Source organism: Delphinus delphis, chromosome 2 (assembly GCF_949987515.2).
Source record: "Delphinus delphis chromosome 2, mDelDel1.2, whole genome shotgun sequence".
NCBI lineage: Eukaryota > Metazoa > Chordata > Mammalia > Artiodactyla > Delphinidae > Delphinus > Delphinus delphis.
The window spans coordinates 153310613-153331992 of NC_082684.1; the positions used below are offsets into that span (position 1 = coordinate 153310613).

At 50.5% G+C, this 21380-nt stretch overlaps 1 protein-coding gene and 1 long non-coding RNA gene across 3 annotated transcripts in view; one reads left to right on the forward strand and one right to left on the reverse strand.

Moving 5' to 3' along the window:
- Positions 1 to 244: 244 nt before the first annotated feature.
- LOC132419873 (uncharacterized) lies at positions 245 to 14898 on the reverse strand. 2 transcript variants are annotated; one of them, XR_009518265.1, is made up of 5 exons: positions 14205 to 14898; positions 7254 to 7497; positions 6798 to 6852; positions 3182 to 3349; positions 245 to 2772 (listed from the first exon to the last, which is right to left on the reverse strand). It is a non-coding gene; the product is annotated as an uncharacterized lncRNA (long non-coding RNA). The 2 variants fall into 2 exon arrangements; XR_009518266.1 differs by lacking the exon at positions 6798 to 6852.
- A 668-nt stretch (positions 14899 to 15566) lies between these two features.
- Positions 15567 to 21380, forward strand: part of PFKFB3 (6-phosphofructo-2-kinase/fructose-2,6-biphosphatase 3) — an 85692-nt gene continuing 79878 nt past the window's right edge. Inside the window, exon 1 of the mRNA XM_060006005.1 lies at positions 15567 to 15674. Coding sequence (XP_059861988.1) covers positions 15659 to 15674 — 16 coding nt within the window. The 5' untranslated portion in view covers positions 15567 to 15658. The remainder of the gene's footprint in view (positions 15675 to 21380) is intronic.

Sequence of the window (21380 nt, forward strand, 5' to 3'; positions counted from 1 at the left end):
CAGATGTGGAACCCGTGGATACAAAGAATCAACTGTATTGCGTTTTTTATCAATTGCGCGGTCACAGAGAGCACTGCTGAATCTAGTGTGAGGTGCAGGGAGGAAGGGTCTGGGCAGAGTTAAGAGTGGAGCTGGTAATAAAACTTTCATCTCCTATAAATCAGTGGAAATCATCAGCCATTTGCCAGCAAAATTTCCCATTCCTGAGTGAACAGTGGCGTCAAATGGAAAAAGCAGTGGTTCTGCAGGGTTAGTACAGAGGTTTAGGCTAGGCCTTGTGTAACAAAGACAAAACATGTAACAGGAGATGAACCAGTTTCCTGGGGCTGCCATAGCAAATGACCACAAACTGGGGGGCTGAAAACAACAGAAATTTATTCTCTCACCGTTCTGGAAGCTACAAGTCCGAAATCAAGGTGTCGACAGGACTGAGCTCTCTCTGAAGGCCCCGGGGAGGATCCTTCCTGGCCTCTTCCTATCTTCTGGTAGTTGTGGCCATCCTTGGCATTTCCTAGCCTTTAGACACATCACTTCAATCTCTATCACGTGGCGTTCTGTTCCGGTATCTTTCTTACAAGGACACCGGTCATGTTGGATTTAGGGTTACCCTACTCCAGTATGCCCTCATCTTGACTAATTGCATCTGCAAAGACCCTATTTCCAAATAAGGTCACATTCTGAGGTTCTGGAAAGGGCATAAATTTGGAGGACACTATTCAACCCAGTACAGTAGCTTAAATAAGAGTGTTTTTGTCTTTCACAGAAACGTTCCAAGAGAAGCCGTTTGAGGTGGCCAGGTGACAGTAAGAGGAACCCAGGTGCTGCCTATCTAATTGCCCTACCATGTTTAGCACGTGCCTTCCACTTCATGGTCTGTGAAGGCTGCTTAAGTTCCAGCCATCACATCTGCTTTCCATCTACAAGAAGGAGAAAGAGGGGTGGAAGAAGAGTTTACAGAGGCATGTGCCAGCTGTACTTTGATAACACAATCCAGTATTTCTGTTCACTTTGCATTGGATGGAACTTGGTCAGGTGCACAGCCAGCTGAAAAGGAGGCTGGGGACGTTGCCTTTTTTCAGACAGCTTTGTGTCCTGCTAAACCTTGCAAGTTCTCTTTCTGAGAAGAAGAGGGTGAATGGGTATTAGGTAGGCAACCAGCAATCTTCCACAGTCAGGGTGGCTTGTCTTATTTCCCCAGGACATGTATAGAAAGTCGTTTCTTAAATGAATCTCCGAAAGTTACTGTGCTTGTTTAATGATTTTCTAAATGTCTTGATAATGTATTCTCTTAAAAAGTGATCTATGTTGTAGGAACCAGAGACGTCTGAAGAACTCCAAAACTGACTTTGTTTTTAATGAGATGCAGGCTGTTGCGTTAGCTTGGAAGCTCAAGGGAAGTGATGGTCACGTCTGCTGCTCTGCCAGCACGACTAGGTAGCTGAGCCCCAGCCTCCCGACCTTGCCCAGGCAGCCCTCATTCACAGAGAGCGGCGCCTTCCCACTCGCACCCGGGTGTCGTGGAGTCTCCTCCGCGCTGCTCTTTTTGCAGATGGTTCTCCTCCGTCTCCTTCCTAGAGGTGTTTCTAAGCCCCCAAAGGTATGAAAGGAGTTAGGGTTTCTTGCAGCAGTTTAGTAAGTCTGGGCGTTATCAGATAACGTAAGAGGGAAGACATGGCATTCGCTACAAATAAAACCTTTGGTCCAAAGGAGGCTTGGCCAAGGACGGAGGCGGAGAATTTCTCACTTGTGCCGCCTCATGTGGCCCTGGTCCAGTGAGTCCCCATCTTCACGCTGACGCAGGCCTCTGACTCACTTTGCCTGTCTCTGTCAGTCTCTACCGGGTGTTCCCGCTGAGGGGGGCTTTCTGTCTGCGAAGATCGAAGATCGCGTGCCTCACGCTCCTTTCGTTGTCACTGCCCCGCCCCCGCCCCTAGCATATTTCAGTGGGCTTGTTGAGGACACGTAGGAGGGGCTTAGACACTTCTCAGCTGAGTCCACAGCTTGGGGGCGGGAGGGGGGCGGGAGCCGGGATGCGCAGGTGAGGACGATGCGCCAGGCAGTGGGCACCTGCCATCGTTAGGCTCCTCCCCCGAGTTCATCCGCGCCCTTCTTCGCCTTCTCGTGGGTTCCTGCTCTTGCAGCGGAATGCCCTCCCGAACAGCAGGGCTGGTGCAGGACGGCCTCCATCTGAGAGCTTCTGATCAAAGACTCCATGCTTCTTGAGAAGCCGAGAACTAACAATTTCACTTTAATAAGACTTCACCGCGGACAGTTGCTTATACAACTCATGGAGGCTGGTGTATGATTTCCTCATTTGCCGCTTCTCACCAGTTGTGTTATTTTCGTAACAATGACTGTGCGGGAATAAAAGCAAAGCTTTTCCCTCCAGGCGATTAGACAAATGCATATCTTCTGACAAAAATAAACCTTCCTCCTCGCGGGTCCTTTTAGGCTAACCCACACATCCCTCATTCGGGAGAGCTAGTCCCCTCCTACTAATGACAGCCCTTTTGGGCAGACCCAGAAGTTGTATCCAAAGACTGAAATACCACTGCCAGCTGGGTGCTGCCACCACTGTGCTGGTTGGTGGCCCTTATCAAGCTTACTCGTGTTGAACTGTTTCATCTTCCCAAGGCTTAGTGGGAAGAAGAGGCTGGAGTAAGATGTTCAACTTCTTTCTGAAACAAGTCAACTTGAAAGTATTGGGTGAGGCGGGGAAGAGTGATGTAACTTGCTTTTTCCAGTGTTAAAAGATGCCATCTCTCTGCTTATCTACAAAGAAGAATCATTTAAGCCAAATTACGTAATTTATTTGTTTATTGGGGCAGGTTGAAAATGTATTCAGGGAAAAATTTATTTTCATACCAGTTAGACACTGAAGAAGTATTTATGAAATGCTTACCATACTGTTATGCACTAATATAAATAAAAACACATATCTATCAGATGTCCCAAAATCATGTTGAAAATGTGGGAACAAATACGGTTCTAAAATATGTAAACCGTAATGTTAGCAAACAGATGAAGGTATAATTGGCCTGAAAATTGCATCCAAGGCATAGAAAAAAGAGATTATTTTTCCTTTTTCCAGCTCTTAGAGCCACATTAAAAAATCCCAAAGCATGACCCCTTTGCCGAAGCCACTGAAGGCTCTTATCCACACCAGAACTTCAGTGTTTACCTGGCTCATCAGTCTTCCTTGAAAGGCAGGTAGACTCCTCCTACCCAGCCAGAGGTGGATGAAAGCCTTGGTTCCACGTCTCATCTGTGTTTAGTTCTCAGTCCACCAGCCAGAGATGGGCCACTAGGCATCCTCGGTCAGACGGTAAAGTCGTCACACCGAATTTACCTATGAGACAGCATGTCGACTGTGAATGCCAAGCTAATCTTGGGAATCCGAAACAGTTCATTTTAGTAAGATGTTTTAAAAATCCTTGGTCCAGGACTTCCCTGGTGGCTCAGTGGTTAAGAATCCACCTGCCAATGCAGGGGACACAGGTTCGAGCCCTGGGCCGGGATGATCCCACATGCCGCGTAGCAACTAAGCCTGTGCGCCACAACTACCGAGCCTGTGCTCTAGAGCCTGTGAGCCACAACTACTGAAGCCCGTGTGCCACAACTACTGAAGCCCACGTGCCTAGAGCCCATGCTCTGCAGCAAGAGAAGCCACTGCAATAAGAAGCCCGCACACTGCAACAAAGAGTAGCCCCCTCTCACCACAAGTAGAGAAAGCCCGTGCACAGCAACGAAGACCCAGTGCAGCCAAAAATAAATAAATAAACAAACAAACAAATGTATTAAAAAAAAAAATCCTTGGTCCAAGATTGGTGCTTGTCTAAAACATTTGTTTGAGTAAGTTTCCAGGACTGGGATAGGAAGAACCTTGAATATCCCATGGAGAATGCTTCTCCCAACTGACGTTGAACAGGACTGAAAGGCCTCCAAATGCCCTCCTCTCCATATAGGAGCACTGTGGTCACATGTCATCCCCTAGCCCTCCTTTTCCCACCTGTCCTATAGTAGGAAACACATTTTCTGCTTCTCAGAAGCCAAGCTGTAAGTCTGTCTCATGAGATGAAAGTGGAACTATCTCAGCCCTGTCAGGGAAAGCTTTTGCTTTCTTGGTAAAAGGGAAAGATGAGCTGGTGGTTACCCTTTGTCCCAGTTCAAGTTTGAACCATGTGGCCCCGGTGCCTGGAGGTGCAACAGTGGCTGGACCATGGGCAACAAGCCTACTTGCCGTGGTCGGCAGAACAGAACCTGTAGATTCATCGCCAGCCCTGGACTTCTCACCTCTGGACTTCTTACACCTGAAAAAGGAGCCCTTTCTTGTTTAAGTCCCAGGAGACCCAGGTTTCTGTAACTTATGGGCAGACACATCCCTGACTGATACAGAATTAGGTATCTGAAAATGAGTGGCTCCCAGGATTATTTTTTAAATTTAATACGGAGCTTAGGAGGTGCTGTTTATTTCACTGCATTTTAACAAGTGTTTACTGAACGTTTTCTGCACGCCACGCATTGTGCAAGACCAACGACACAAAAGGAACAAGATGCATTTAGAGTCCAAGCCACATAGAAATATGAATCCATATTCAGCAAAGGTAGTTTTGTGATTGGCTGGCTCATCCTTGTAACAATTATTGTGCATCTACAGTGAACCAGACTCTTGGAGCTAAAGATACAGAGATGAATATCATGGCCCTAAGCTTTTAGGAGCACAGTCTTCCAAATATCCATCCTTCATCTACCCAATAAATGTTCGTTGAGAACCTACTGTGTACCAGGCAGGCTCAGAGCTCATGTGTTGAGGAGAAACATCAGTAAACAGGATTACAAAATCATTCTGCTTTTGAATAGGACCATAGGTGCCAGAAGTTGAATTCAGGAAGGAATGAAACAAGGGGAGGGGACCCAGATGGAGGCACTTTGGTGGGTCTGACCAGCATGAATGGTCAGGGCTCTCCCTGCGGGATGACCGGGTGCTCCAGTCCCACTTGGGCCACAAGCCCTCTCCCTCTTCCATGTTTTGCGTCTGGCCGGGCAGTTTCCGCTGGCCCACATCCTTTGCTTCAAAGCCCAATTTCCTCCAGGGTGTTGGCTGTGTAATCAGTGCCTGCATCTCCATCAGTCCACCCAGTGCCCTTGTTACCTCTCCTTTGCCCCCCAATCTGCCTTTCCGTCCCTAATTCAGAGACCTGTAGTGCCAGGGCTGGGAAGCCCCCTTTGAGGTCTTTCAGTCACTTTAGAGTAACTGAGGCCCAGAGAAGGGAAGAGGCTCATCCAAGGTCAGCAAATTAGCTGGTGGCAGCAGTTGGCACCAGAACCTAGGTCTCCTGATGCCTGGCCCTTCCTATAAATCTGTCTATGGTTGGTGAAGCCCAAGGGGACAAGCTGCTCTTCTGAGCCAGGCTTGAGCCTTCAGGAGCACCCACCCCGCTCCTGGAGTCACAGCTCCTCACTTTGGGAACCGTTCTTCCCCAGCTCGGAAAGCTTGGTTCCTGTCCTAGCCTCCTGCACCTTCAGGACCTCCACGATGGAGGGGGAGTGGGGACACCAAAAACCCCTGCTGTCGCCATCAGCTGTGTCCCTGCACACAGGGGTGGGGGGCTGGTTCACCGTGAAATAAGGCGACCATCAGCAGGAAGAAGAGATGAGAGAGGGGCGGGTCCTGGCTGTGTCCAGGCGTCCTTGTGCCCGTTGTCCCTGTAGCAGGCTGTCATCCTGTCCTGTGGCTTGTCCTAAATAACCTCAGCATTCTTCCAGAAAACTGCCCTTTTGCCTACGCTCCTTTGAGTTAGATATCTGTCCTTCAGACCCAAGAGTCTGATGCCCTTGCCCCGTGGGACTGATTTTGGTGCCTTGCTTTTTCTTTAACCTTATGCAGTCTCATCCTTCTCTCCTTCCCTCTGCAGCCCTGTGCCTGAGGAAGCTCTGCAGAGCGGCTGGCAGAGACCCCAGACACAGCCCTGGATGCTTCTGGCACATGACACCGTTTAGAAATTAATTCCCTGGCTAATTCTTGAAGCCCTTTTGAAGCAAGCAGCAAAGGCCTGGGAACAGCTTCAAAGCTCTTCTCAAATCCCGTTTAGAAACTTCCCAGCAGCAGATCTATAATTTAGCTTTCTTTTTAGTTTTAAACATTTTATTGCAAAAATAAATAACCCCCAACTCTGATCTGGAAACCATTATTACGTGTTATCTATAGGTAACTTCAGTGCCCTGGGACAGAACCCTTGACTCGCTGGTAATGACAATTGTTTCTTTATTAAGTTTCTTATAACCCTGGAAAAGTTTCTATGTAAGCAGAGGAATGTGAAGCAAATTAAACTCATACTTTTGAAAATTTGGGGTTAGTTTAGGTGTTCTGTATTTGGTATTTTAAGAACTTTTAATTTTAAGAGAAAGTGTCAAATTTGGATAACCAATGTAGGAAGCTTGTGACTCGAATTGAGTAATTGATGTAGACGTGTGTTAAGCTAAAAGGTGCGATGCAATTTTATTAAGATTGTAAGCAGTATGGGAACATTTAAGTGAACTCAAGATTCACCATATTCAGTTGGTCAAGACTTGGGAAGTGGGACTTCCCTGGTGGCACAGTGGTTAAGAATCTGCTTGCCAATTCAGGGGACACGGGTTCGAGCCCTGGTCTGGGAAGATCCCACATGCTGTGGAGCAGCTAAGCCCGTGCGCTACAACTACTGAAGCCTGCATGCTCTAGAGCCCGTGCTCCACAACAAAAGAAGCCACCGCAATGAGAAGCCCGCACACTGCAACGAAGAGTAGCCCCTGCTCACCGCAACTGGAGAAAGCCCGCACACTGCAACGAAGAGTAGCCCCTGCTCACCGCAACTGGAGAAAGCCCGCACGCAGCAACGAAGACCCGACGCAGCCAAAAATAAGTAAATAAATAAATAAAATAAATAAAGAACTTGGGAAGACTTGTGAGCAAACTGAACTATTCTAAAGTTAATTTCATAAATGCAGGTTTAAATTGTTAAGGCAGTTTAAATAAATAAATTTCTAAATGGGACCAGTCATCCAAGTTTCCCTTAACAGTGACAGCTAAATTTTACTATATTTTATAAAATAAAGTTCTAAGTAGAATGATGCAGTTTTAAGCCTAAAAACTTAAGGAAAACCTAAAATTTTGAATTTGAATAAAATGGATATTAAATAAAAATAGACATAATTCAAGCAGTTTTTTATATATGTAAAAGCCACTCAGTTACAGTAAAAGATGTTTGCCTTACATTAGAACTTTGATGTATCTTTTCTTTTAAGCAGTCGTTTGCTCCTTACATTCAGCCGACAACTGGTATTCTTTGTTGCCGAGATGGGGAATCAGAGGCAGAGGAAGGGAGAAGTGGCCTCGGCAGCAGAACCAGAGCCAGCGCTGGACTTGGTCACGCATCCGCCACCCGCCTCCACGGCCTGACCCGTCCACTGTTTCGTTTGCCTCTTGAGTGAGTGTCCTTATTACAGGTGAAGTGAAACCTATGTCATAAAGCAAATTTACCCTTTTTCTCCAGAAGTGATCATGTGACTCATTGAAATCACAATGACTCTTCATTTCCCCCTTCAGAGGCAGCATCACATTCTTGGACCATAATGGGGTGGAAAGCCGCCACTTGGCCCAGGAGATTTAGCCTGATTTCTGGGAAAGAGGCAGCCTGGCTCCTCAGCCATGAATAGGTTATTAAGACAAAATACACTGAGATCAAATGGCCCCCGATTCCCGGCTAAGCTTACCCTCAGGACTGTGACATCCTGCCCGCAGGACAATGAGGGCCAGGAGAGAGCACAGCTCCCTGGAGAGAGGGTGGGAAGTGAGAACAGTGGCCTTGGTTGAGAGGCCTAGATTCGGAACTCTGTCCTTGTCTGGCCCAGCCACGGGGGCAAACCCCTCCCCCCCGCCCCGGGGCCAGCTTTGTCATCCGAGAAACGGGGTGAATGTTGGCCTCTGCATGAATCAAAAACTTGTCAGAGTGCAGTGAAAACACACGAAAGCCCTTTGTAACATTAAAAAAAAAGCCTGGTTGTACTGCCACAGGAGTGGCTTCCTAGGAGCAGACTGGTTACGCTCAGTCATTTAGGGCTCTGATGTTTTCAGTGGCTCTGTCCTCACCTCAAACCCATCCCTGGGCCCAGTGGGCTTCAAAGGCCGGAGTTAGACTCTGTGAACTGCCGGCCAAGGCCAACCACTGACTTTGGAGCCTCACTTCAGCTATTCTTTCCTTCTGAAGAAAGGGGTGACTGTCCCCGATGGAGCTGGTTGGCCGCGAGGCACATGTTCCCAACAGGCTCAGCTGTAACTGCTCTGTGCTTACGAAGTTGCAGGGACAGTTGAACAAGAAACACAATGGCGCTCTCCTCCCTTGGGGGCATTAATCAAGGATTTGAAAAGGATCGGTCCCCTAGAGACTAAATCCTGATTTCTGAAACTCCAGCTGAAAGGAGGAGAGAGGAAAACTGACCACCTTCCTGCACGGTCAGGGAGTTTAAGCAGGAGGATTGCCTGGAGAGAAAGGAGGTCTCTCTGAGGATCAGCCCATGGCGGGGCAGGGGCCCTGGGGCATCCGCATTCTCACTGTGGGTAGCCCACTCTCCCCGGCCATCACCTGCTGCCAATTCACATGCATGCATTCGGTTTAAGAGATTACTCCCCCGTGGTTGGCGGGCTTCTCCCATGGCCCCCGAGATTCCTGGCCGCGGTGATTCTGGCAAACAGGAGTCTAGGTACCACAGAGGAGGGAATTGCAGATGTAATTAAGAGCCCAAGTCAGCTGACCTTAAGAAAGAGGGATTATCCGGGTGGGCCAGAGTCCTTTAAGGCAGAGAGTTTTCTCCAGCTGGTCCCAGAAGAAGAGGTCAGAGCTCAGAGCATGAGAAGGACTCGTCCCGCCTTGAAGATGGAGGCGGGAACGCAGGTGGCCCCCGCGGACAGCCAGAGGGAAATGGGAACCCGCGGACAGCCACGGGGACTGAATTCTGCCCACGAGAAAGGGCTCGGAAGTGGGTTTTTCTCCAGAGCCTCCCGGTTAGAACTCAGCCCGGCTGACACCTTGGTTCAGAGAGCAGAGAACACAGTCTCGTTGCATGACCTCTGACCTACAGAACAGCGAGCTAGTAGACGGGCAGTGTTGAAGCCCCTCGATGTGTGGTGATGCTCCTGCCACCTGGCAGTTGGGCCGTTCCTGTCACTGCTAGTAAACAGCTGCTAGTTACCTGTCACTAAGGTAACTAGCAGCTGATTACACGGCCGAATCAATTTGGGAGTCTTCTCATTTAGTGAGCTTTCCAGCATCTATAATTACTTTTTAATTTTTAAAAACTTTTCATTTTGAATTAATTTCAGACTTACAAAAATGTTGTAAGCAGTACCAAGAGTTCTCAAATACCTTCACTCCAATTTCCCAATTGTTACATAAACACAGCACAATTATGGAAATCTGGAAATTAACACTGGCACAATCCTATTTAAATTTCCCCGACTGTCCTACTGGTGTCCCCTTTGTGGTCCAGGACGCAGTGCAGGAACCCTTCAGTCCTCCTCAGTCTTTGTCCATTGTGATTTTAACGTTTTCGAAGAAGTACTGGCTAGTTATTTTGTAGAATGCCCCTTATTTTAGGTGCCTGATGTTTCCTCAGGATTAAATTCAAATTATGCATTTTTGGCAAGAACACTGAAGGTGTCCTCCTGTGCCCTTCTCAGTGCCTTGTGTCAAGAGGCACACAATGTCGATTTGGTCCATCACTGGAGGCGTTCACTTTGATCCCTTGGTTAAGGCAGCTGCCAGGTTTATCCCCGGTAAAGTTGCCTTCTTCCCCTTTGTCATTAGTAACTACCTTGTGGGAGATACTGTGAGACTGTCAGTATCCTGTTTCTCATCGTATTTTTGCTAATTTCAGCAACCACTGATGATTCCTCTGTGAAACAAGCACTACTGTGGGATTTGCCAGTGACTGTCCTAGTCTACGATTCCTTCTACATTTATTAACTAGAGTTCTTTTCTTTTTTTTTTAGAGTTTTAAATCTTTATCTTTTCATTTGGGATCGAAGCTGGAGAATAGTAAACCAATTAGATAAAAAAGCAAAAAGTCTGAATATCAGTAATTGTGTTCTACAGCTTCTCCACAAAGAACAGTATTAGAGGGAAAACACTTTAACTGAGATAAGAACTTTAATTACAATACAAGGTAGTTATGGAGAAATGCTGTTTTTGATACTTGGAAAAAATTTGAGTTGATGCATTTATATGAATGGCAGGATTTTTTTTAACATCTTTATTGGAGTATAATTGCTTTACAATGGTGTGTTAGTTCCTGCTTTATAAGAAAGTGGATCAGCTATATGTATACATATATCCCCATATCTCCTCCCTCTTGCGTCTCCTTCCCACCCTCCCTATCCCACCCCTCTAGGTGGTCACAAAGCACCGAGCTGATCTCCCTGTGCTATGCGGCTTACTAGCTAGAATTATAATAATTTCTATAAATTTTAGAAATCATTAATTTCTATAAATCCTAGAATTTTTGAGGAAGAGCATTCCCTCTGCTCCCACTTACTTACTCATGTACCTATTTCTTTACGTCAGCTTGGACTCACGGAGTCTTTATTCTATGCGTCAGAACCCACTGCCATCATGATTTATCTTGTTGCTCAAACTCTCCCAGAAGAGCCCTTTCAGGTTGGCCCCCGGGTCTTTCAGACACGTCCCCGTCACTTGTTGGCACCTCAGCATAAAAGTTACTTATTTCTTGGCACCCTAACATGTTCCAGGCTCATCTTTCCACTCCAACCCTCCAAGATCTCCTGGGCCCTTTAATCAGAGAATGGTATTTAGAAACCAAGATCTGTGAGTTAGACGTGTCCATAGAACTGTTCTTTTTTTAAAAATTTTATTGACATACAGTTGATTTACAGTGTTGTGTTAATTTCTGCTGTTCAGCTAAGTGACTCATATATATATTCTTTATATATATATATAATATATATTCTTTTTCATATTCTTTTCCGTTATGGTTTGTCACAGGATATTGAATATAGTTCTCTGTGCTATGCAGTAGGACCTTGTTGTTTATGTATCCTATATATAATAGTTTGCATCTGCTAATCCCAAACTCCCAATCCTTCCCTCCCCTAACCTCCTCCCCCTTGTCAACCACAAGTCTGTTCTCTATGTCTGTGATTCTGTCTCCGTTTTGTAGATATGTTGATTTGTATCGTATTTTAGATTCCACATATAAGTGATATCATGTGGTATTTGTCTTTCTCTTTCTGACTTACTTCACTTAGTATAATAATCTCTAGGTCCATCCATGGAGCTGCAAATGGCATTATTTCATTCTTCTTTATCCATTCACCTGCTGATGAATGGATTTAGGTTGTTTCCATATCTTGGCTATTTCCATAGATCTACTCTTAACGGTCATAGTTTTCTCTGATACTGTGGATCATTAATCTTTTCATAGTCTCACACACACACACACACACACACACACACACACACACACACACACACACAGACTCACATTTTGGTAAAACGCAGAGTCACTGGGAGCTCATCCCCCGGCAGCTGGACTTCTCTTGCTGCACTTGACCCCCCCTGAACCAGCCCCTATGTTTCCTGGGCCAGCCACGCACTCCCACCCTGTGCCTCCCCAGGAGTTCCTATCACTTACCTCCTCTGCTGGGACCCTTCCCATTCATTACCCTGGGGACCCTGAAAGTAGCCTCTCTCCGCTTCCAGCTCTATTAATATTATTAACAGTAACTACCTTTTTGTTGGGTCCTCGTGCTCCAGGCAAACATGAGTTCGAATCCTTACAGCGATGCGCAGAGAAGGCAGTATCCCCATTTATAGACCGACAACAGAGGCTCCAAGAGGGTGTAGCACACAGCCAGAGTAGGAAGCACACTGTGGCGATTCTCACTCCCCACCCCTGCTCTTTGCATCCACCCTTCCCTGTGCTGGCTGTAGGTCTGCCTTTTGGCAAACGCCAAGGAGCTGGAAGCTTAAACCATGCCGAGGGGCAAGGAGTGAGGGGGCAGCCAGGCCATGGGAGCCAGTGCAGTGGGGACAGCCCCTGGTCTCCCCTTGCTGGCAGCTTGGTGGAGGCGGGGGTGGGCCCTGCCCCCGGCACCTTCCTCTTCCTTCCTCTTTCACACACAAACTTCTTTTTACCATTGTTCCTGACCCCCATCAAAAGTTTCCAGTCCCCTTCTTTGGCCTGGGAACCCTTCACCGGAGACAAAGCCTTACATTCTATAATTAGAGAGACAAGGCTTAAAAATGCAGATGCCCAAATACCTGGGAAGGGAAAGGCTGTGGTAGGGACAGTGAGTTGCCAGGGGTACAGAGTGTTAGATCTCTTCCTATTTGAGTGCTACCGTCCCTCTGAGAGGGCATGAAAGTCTTCTGCCTATGAATTGGAAAAGAAATCTGGGTCGGGTACCCTTTTCTTACCCTGCAGTGAGAAAACCAGAGGCTGTGGCCTGGGCACTTCCTGCCAAGAGCCTGGGAACAGGTCACCAAAGCCAGGAGAAAGGCAGCTCATGCCCTGGGTAAACAGAGCCCAAGATTCTGATCTAGCTCCTCTGGGGCCTTTACCTCACCGTTGAGTTTCACTTTTCAAGGGCGGTCTGGAACCAGAAGAACCAGCAACATCCTTATGACCTGGGCACCTTGTGAGTGGGCCAGTTCTTAGGCCCCGCCCCAGACTGAATCAGAAACGGGGGCTGAGGCCCAGAGATCCATGTGGGCAGCCCTCTAACCTCCTCTCTTGCCTGCAAGTTGGAGTGCCTCAGGACCTCAGGTGACCTCAGATTATGCTGCTGACGGTGACCATCCTAAACTGATGATAAACTGAGGCCTGGAGGAGGCCTTGGAGTTTCCTCATGGTTGTAGCAATTAGGCTAGATTTTAAAAACATCACTTTGAGGTACTAAGAGCTCCCTAGGAGAGGAGCAGTGTTGAATCAATAGTGCATTAGATTGAGAACAGAAGTGTCACCAGACACAGTTGAAATTTGGTGAACACTGATGAAATGACTTAGTTTATGACTCATGCTACATTGTTGACAGGGCCTGGGAATGTATTCTCAATTTAAAATTGCTTCCAATCTTTCCTCCACGTCTGAAATCCAGAGGGCCATGACCCACCACCCCAGCCCAATTCCCCCCAGTGCTGGCGGTGATGAGTTAGTGCTTCAGCGAATCCAGCCGTCCACGCCACTCTTATCTCTTGCGTGAACTTGCCTGGGCTGTTTCCTCCCTTCTGCAAGGGACAAGTAGAAGCCCTCTGAGTTATAAGATGTTGACATCAATCCTTGCTGGCTGCCTCTGACTGGTGGTGAAAGAAAAAGTGTTCTCAAGATTGTTAAACAAGCACTACAAAAATCTGAGCGGGCTGCTCTGAAAGGAGTCCCTGTGTTCTTTTTCCTGCATGGCGTTAGACTCAAAGCTGAGATCAGGCTGCATGAATCTGAATCCTTCTGATATCAAATGTGTGGGTTTTCCACACCAACAGACAGTTGTCCAGCTCTCTGGACACTAACTGGATGTCCTGCAATTCAACTCCGTTCTGAAACTACCAGGGTTTACCCCACATCCCATAGGTTACGGCCTCAGTCCTGCAAGACTGCCCCACTACAGATGCCCAGGGTACCCATCTTCTGTCCAACTTGGCTACGAAGTCTGGGGATCCTCCAACGCCCTCCTTTCAGGTTTGATAATTTGCTAGAACAGCTCACAGAACTCAGAAAAGTACTTCACTTGCTATTATCAGTTGATTATAGAGGATGCAAGTCAGGAGCAGCCACGTGGAGGAGATGCACGGGGGCAAGGTGAGAGCGCAGAGGCACGCGGAGCCTCCGTGCCCACCCTGGGTGCTCCACCCTCCCAGCGCCTCCATGTGCCCACCAACCAGAAGCTCTCCAAGCCCCGTCATGGTGGGGTTTTTACTGAGGTTTCATTTTGTAGGTATGATTGGTTAAATCATTGGCCATTGGTGATTGAACTCAATTTCCAGTCCTCTAATCGTGCTTGGTCTTCTAGCCACCAGCCCCTCTCCTGAAGCTATCTAGGGGCCCCCAGCCACCTGTCCTCTCCTTAGCATACAGAAGATCACTGCAGAGATTCCAAAGGTTTTAGAAGCTCTGTGTCAAGAACCGGTGAAAAAGACCAAACATAAATTTCTTACCGTAGCACAATCAGCCACGTGAGTCCATGGGGCAGTAAAGGTGCCAACCAGAAGGCTGCAAGGCCCGTCGTCTCAAAGTGCATGTCCTCTGGCTTCAGGATGACTCACGGCAGTCTGAGTCAGAGATGTGCGGTCTTGACACTTTATCTGGCCTTAGATACAATTTGCCTTCACTGAGTAAAGTGCACGCCCACCAGGCATTATGGTCATGGCAGGGAAAAGGGCAGAGGGAGCTGATCATTGCTCCCAGCACTGAATCTGGGACTCCCCCAGCATCCCTCACTTCCTGCTCCTCTCAGGCCGACTGATGCCTACACTCATCAGGGCTCACCATCTGGATCTCCAGCTGGGTCCATGCAACAGTGTCTTTCCAGGAGGCTCTACCATGTTCCCAAGCCAGCTGACAATACAGTATCTGACCTAATGGCTACTTCCTTCTCCCTTCAAAAGGGGGTGGGGAGAGTTCGGACTATTAATCATAAAAGACAACAGGCTGAACAACTGATTCTGATTAAGAAAAGATTCAAAAAAAAAAAACAAAAAACAAAAACCACTGTCTCTGACTTTCCCAGCTCACCTGGATGGGTTTTTTTCACTATACAGACAGTGGGCCAATTGCTATCTGCATGGGTGCTTTAAATATTAGATCAGGAGATTGTGGTAACACCGGTAGGTCTTCAAACCGCAATGTGAAACAACACTTGTCACAGGAGTTAACTCTTACCTGACTGGAAGGATGTCCTGCCTTTGAGACTTTTGAGTCCACCAAATAATAAAGCATTTTCTCAGGTGCGGGTCTTCCCAAAGGCAAAATAAATAGTAATGTGAGGGGTGAGGCCCCTCCCCCATTTCTCTGGGTTATAGTTCCTGAAGTCCCACTACCATCATTATTTTTTAACATATTTATTGAGCTGTGTGTGGCATTGCTCCCCCCAGCCCTCCCTTAATTTCAAGTCAAGTCAACCAGCCTTTGAGCGGACTCCTGGGCCTGAGGACAAAAAGATTAAAATGGAATAAAGTTCCCCAAATACTTCCAGGGATGATGTCCTCCAGCCGCCCAAAGGCGTGGATGAGCGAGTTGCTTTTCTTCCCGATCAGGAGTTTCCTTTCCGCTCAGGGGCGTCGGGAGAGGCAGGCCCAGCTCCGATGCACAGCGTGGGGGGCTCGCGACCCAGACCCCGGCTCGGGCTGGGGAGGCCGCCGGCGCGCTGCTCGGCCGGGAGCTCAGGGGTTAAGTGGATTCCGCCAGGCCCGCCCCGGGGCCGCGCTTCCCGCTTCGCCGTGGTTCCTCCCTCCGCCGGTGACGCCCCGGCCTTTGCCCAAATATGTCCCTTCCCCCCCCTCCCTCGCCCGGCACCCGGTGCCCGTAGGCACCCCCGAGCCGCGGGGCTGGCACTCGGACGTCGCCCGGCCTCGGTGTTCCGGGCCGGCCCCTCCCGGAGCGCCCCTCCAGGATGCCCTTCCGGAAAGGTAGGCGGAGTCCCCCCGCTAGCGCTCCCGGGCCGGAGCGGGAGACCTGCGCCGCCAGGTGCCGGGGGGCGGCCGGGAGGGCGCGGGGCCCGACCCCACACTGCCCCTCTCCTGCCGCATCGCCCCTGCGACCCCACGTCGCCCCTTCCGGGCACTCGGCGGCCGACCCCACGTGCCGGAGCCGGTGCGCAGAGCCGGCGAGCAGAGCGCGGTCGCGATACTTGGACCGCACCCGGATTGCGCCGCAGCAAGTTCTGAGATCCAGGTGGAATCGGGTTCTCCCGGCGGACTGGAGATTTGGGGCGGGGGGTCGATTGTTCTACGGTGTCGAGAGGTTTGCAGCGTGGGGTCCCGGCGGCGCGCTCGGATTGCGGTCCGAGTCTCCGGGAGGGACTGGAGGGCGAGGGGTTGGGGGTGGGCAGCTCGGCGGTGTGGAAGCAGGTCCGAGTACGGGTCCTGCCTTCGGCCTTTTCTACCCTCTGACTCTCGGGAAGTCAGTTAACCACCCGGAACCTCAGTTTCTTCATCCGCAAAACGAGCGCGTGAACCGGGACGACCGTGTGGGGACCGGGACGGGTGAGAGGCGCGCGGCTCAGCATGCAGAGGCGCGGGGAAACGGCCGGCCGGCCAGGCAAGACCTGCCTCCCTGTGCCTGGCAGCTGGCACCCAGCGCCCCACCTGGCCCACCTGCACCGCGGGCTGGGTGCGCGAGGCCTGCCGGAAAATACCAGATGCTCGCGGCCCCCAATTTCCGGGCAGGGCGATGGAGGCCCTGCTGTGCCCAGGGCGCTGCAGAGCTGGGCCGGGACTTGCCACCCTCAGGTCGGAGCCTAGGATGGAGGAGACTCGTTTTTACTTTCCGAACAGAGCTGATTGGCTCCTCCTGCTTTTTCTGTTTGTGTTGGAAGGGGCTTGGGCTCGGTGACCCATTGTCACTCTGACCCAAGCTTTCCCCACCCCCACCTGGGTACCACTGACCGGGGCGAACAGAGAGGAAGCCGAGACTCCCTCCCAGGCACCCGGGTACCTGGGACTGGCTGCGTGGCTTCCCGCCGCTGCCTCCACCCCACCTTTCTGGCCGTCTCTTCACTTCTCTCATAATCCCGATTAATCGTCAGGTTAATGCTACGGTTGCCAGTATTACCCTATTGGCCTTTGTCCCTTAAACGGAGGTTGCTAAGGTGCCACTGTGAGGTCCTGGTTGTGAAGATGCATGGTTGGCACTCCCTGTGCTGTGGGGATGTTGAGAAGGAAGGTGAAAGCCACGAGCAGGGACAGAGGGTTCAGGGTTCAGTCGGATCCTGAGCTGATGACGTGTGGTCCCAAACTCACCGTCTTCATTGGCTCCATTATTCCATATATAACGGCAACGCCGTGTCCCTGGACGTTCCCCCGAGTCCCCAGCTGACCTCATTTAGCTGCAGTGTGAATGGTCATTTAGCTGCTGTGTTCTGTGGTCTCTGGAGGCAAACTCCTAGGAGGCAAAGTGCCCGTTTACTTGTCACAGAGCTGGAGGGAGCCTTGTGCAGGAGGCTTAAGTACCTGGGCTGTTGAGTGAGTGTTCACCTGTGAAGGTTCCCCTATGTGATGGCATCATTAGGTCACATGCGATAGACGTCTGTCTGCCCGCCGCCAGCCACGTTAAGCTTTGACTTTTTTTTTTTCTAATCTGAAGAGAACACTGCTGCCTGGAGAGGTGACTCCTGCCCTTCCATTCTGTGAATGCTGATTCCTAAAGGGCCAGGGTGTGAGAAACAGGCGTTGTTGGGTTTTCTGGAAGCTTTGGTGTGAGCCAGGGCAGGGGCCCTGGAGGGCTTGCTTCCAGCCCAAGGCAGAACCTCCCCATTTGGCTTGGTCGGAACCTCCTGTTGAGAAGTGAACACAGTAAGTGGAAATGATGGCAAGGCCAGGTTTGTTCAGTCTGGTGATGAGACGTCATCTGGACCTGCCTGGAGGTGGAAAGCTGGGCCCGTGACCGGGGATATGGCATCCCATCCCTGGAACTGTCCCGGTGCTGGAGACTTCAGTGTGTGTATATATATGGAATATATATACAGTATATATTCAGACTTCAGTATATATATACTCTTTTATACTTTTTTTTTTTTTTTTTTTCTCCGTACACGGGCCTTTCACTGTTGTGGCCTCTCCCGTTGCGGAGCACGGGCTCCGGACACGCAGGCCCAGCGGCCATGGCTCACGGGCCCAGCCGCTCCGTGGCATGTGGGATCTTCCCGGACCGGGGCATGAGCCCGTGTCCCCTGCATCGGCAGGCGGACTCTCAACCACTGCGCCACCAGGGAAGCCCCTCTTTTATACTTTAAAAAAATTTTGAACCATCTGAATCTATTAACTATTCAAAAAAAGTAATTTAAAAAATGGGAAATGAAAAGACTTTGCTTCTCTCCGCACAAAACGAAGAGAAGCCAGATGGAGAAGGACTTCCTTGTAGCTAACGTCTAGAAGGTTAATTGACCGCTGATTCCCTTCCCAGGCTGTGTTTCTGTGTCTTGACAAGTAAGACTCGGGGACCAGCTGGGTCAGGGCCTGGCAGGAAGCACACGCCCGCTCATATAGGGCAAGTTGAAAAGAATTTAATGAAGGCTGTTACAAAGGTTTGGGTTAGGGTAGAGGAAAACCACAGGGGATATTGCAGAAGCCCAGGCAGTCCCACCCCAGGTCTGAGGGGTGAGGGTGGAGCAGTCACTGGAGCCAGTGGCCCAAGGCGGGCTGCCCCTCCCTGGAGGATGCAGGCGGCTTGTGGCCCCCGCAGAGGCCCCACGCTGCTCCCTCCCTCTGACCCCAGGACATGGGCAGTCGAGGGCCAGGGAGCCTGTCGTGTGTGTGCAGGTCAGCCTGCGGGGACCGGAGACGGGTGGATTTGCCCTTCGTGACAGCGGATCTGGGGGAACAAAGAGATGACCAGTCGATCTTTGGTACTCGTCCTGGGCCTTGCCTTGATCGATGGCACTGAATGTAATTAGGGCAGAGTTCAGTGACTGCACGCCACTCACTCGCTCGCTCATTCATTCATTCGCTCATTCATTCATTCATTCATTCTCTAGACAGAGCACCTGCTCTGCGCCGGGCACGCTGGAGGTTCTCGGTGAATGACAGACTTGACAGTTCCCTCACCGCAGTCACACCTCCCTGGCGTGGTCCACCTGCTGTGATAATGGCCAGCAGGGACTGTGTAGCCTGAGATGGGTGAATGGTGGGGCGGGGTGGCGGGCAGTAGCCGATGGTGCCCTTTCCCGCCGGCTGAGGGGATGGCATGCGGGCACCGCGTTCACACTCACATCCGCCCTGGCCTCTCTGCTTGGTGGCTCCAGGGTGCTGGGGGCTAGTGGGGCGAACAGAGTCCGACCCTCAGCTGAGCTGCTGGAATTTTGAGATGGACTCGAGTAAGAAGGAAATGCCCTGACGTGGACCATTAGGGAAACTCATGAGAACAAAGGGGTGGGAAGAACTTAGGTGGGCCCCAGGAGGAAGGTGGTGAATGGGGTGATTAAAGCTGGAAACTTCTCTCTCTGGAGGATGTTAAAGGCAGGCTAGATGGTGATTTTCTAGAGGGTTGAGGAGTGCTCTGTTCAGAGACTGTGGTCTTGGCTAAATTCTCGAGGTCCCTTTCAGGTGGAGATGCTGAAAAAAATGTCTTCAGATAGTGGAGTCCTAAGTATTCCTGCACATCCTACCTTCAGTAGGGATGGGGATGGGCTGAAGGTTCTAATAATAAATAACAGTAAGAAACCAAACACACTTAGGGACCACCTTCCAGGTCCTGTGCTGAGTGCTTTGCACATGTGCATTTGTCCTCACAGCTACCCCAGGGGCTATAATTTCCACTGTGAAGGTGAAGGACGTGAGGCTCAGAGAGGCTCCATACACAACGGTCAGCTCGTGTGCTGAGCAGCGCTGGGCTGAGGCTCTGCCTTTCCGGCTTGGACCCCAGTGATGGGCTAGCTTGGGATGTGGTATGATGTGTGTCAGGCTGAGACCGTACAGTATGATAAGTCTGCCGTTATGAACATCAGATGTCTTCCACGTTAGAAATGAGCCGAGAGACAGACTTAGATGCCTGACTCTTCTGAATCCTTGAGAGAGGCAGGTGGAAGGGATGGGACTGCACGTGGGGACAGTCGGGGTTCCCCTGTCTCCCGTGGCCCCAAGGGCACAGCTGTCAGGGGCTGGACTCATAACATGGGTCTGGTGTCGTGGAGATGATACTCCAGCCAGATGACAGGTCACAGCTGCCCAGGAACTGCCCCGTCCGCTGCTGGGCACGGAGGCAAAGACAAGTCCCACTGTTGCAGGAGATGCAGCACCTTAGGGGTTCCTGCAGGTGAGCTGCTTGCAGCGGGAACTCCATCGCAGTTAGGTCAGCATTTTTGGACCCAAACCCGGGACCTCTCCTTCCTTTCACTCCCAGTAGGAGTGCAAAGAGCAGATCCCGACTAGACTCGGCAGGGCTGGGCTGGCCCCTGGTCCTTTCATCCCTCCCCTGAGCTCCGGTGCTGGGCCGGCACCGCCCTCCACTCTGGGGCCCTGCTGGCGGGCTCTGTCCTCAGGCAAACTTTCCTCCCTTGGGGTCTGGCAGCTTGCTGGGCAGGACGGGCTCCATTTCGGAGACTACGGCCCCAGGGAAGCAGCCGCCAACCAGGCTGGGCCTGCCTGTTTCCCGCAGGGCCTCTGTCTCCAGGTTTCCCTTCTGAATCCTCTGGTTTGTCTTCTCAGGCCTTTGATCCCTGGGCTGCGCCCTTCTAATGCCTTCCCGTTATCTTTTTTGGTTTGTTTTTGTTTTGTTTTTGTTTTTTTTTGCGGTACTCGGACCTCTCACTGTCGTGGCCTCTCCCGTTGCGGAGCACAGGCTCCAGACCGCAGGCTCAGCGGCCATGGCTCACGGGCCCAGCCGCTCCGCGGCATGTGGGATCTTCCCGGACCGGGGCACGAACCCGTGTCCCCTGCATCGGCAGGCGGACTCTCAACCACTGCGCCACCAGGGAAGCCCCTTCCCGTTATCTTAAAGCGTGTCCTCTGCTGTGGCCCGTGTCCTCAGTGTCCAGTAGTGGCCACCAGCGTCCCTGTGCTCCCACATCTGTGCTTCCCTCCTGCATCCTCTCCCCTCCGAGGACCCAGCCGCACCCTCCCAGGTGCCACCATCCTTCACGGTACATTTGCACACGTGTGGATATACACGTGGGCACGTGTAGGCTTCTGGTGGTTCCTTAAGGCCCTGCTCAAGTTCAAGTCTTCTCTGCCCCGTTTTCCATCTATTCTATGCAGATGGGGCTCTCGCAGGCAGTTACTTGTCCTCGCACTTAATTGTCCTCCATTTGGGGGAGGGTCTAGATCTCATACTTCTCTCTGGCCAGGTGGTAGCAAGTGCTTCATAAATCCTTTGCCTGGTTAATTTGTCCAAAACTCCATTTTCTTCTGCAGTGGGTAGTTGCAGAGTTGAAGTAAGACCGTCAGATCCCTAATCACCGAAAGATTAGGGTCAGCGTCCCACGTGTAATTTAAAATAAAGACAATACCAAGTCATAAATGTAAGCAAGGCGGACACTCTTCTGATTTCTACTGTGGTCACGATTTTGGTGCTTTTGGGTGAAGTTGCAGGGTCCAAACGACAATAACAACAGCACCTGATGCTGTGTGCCTGAGTGTGGTCTGCACCTTGGTTAGTTCAGACCTGGGGGCCCGGTGCAA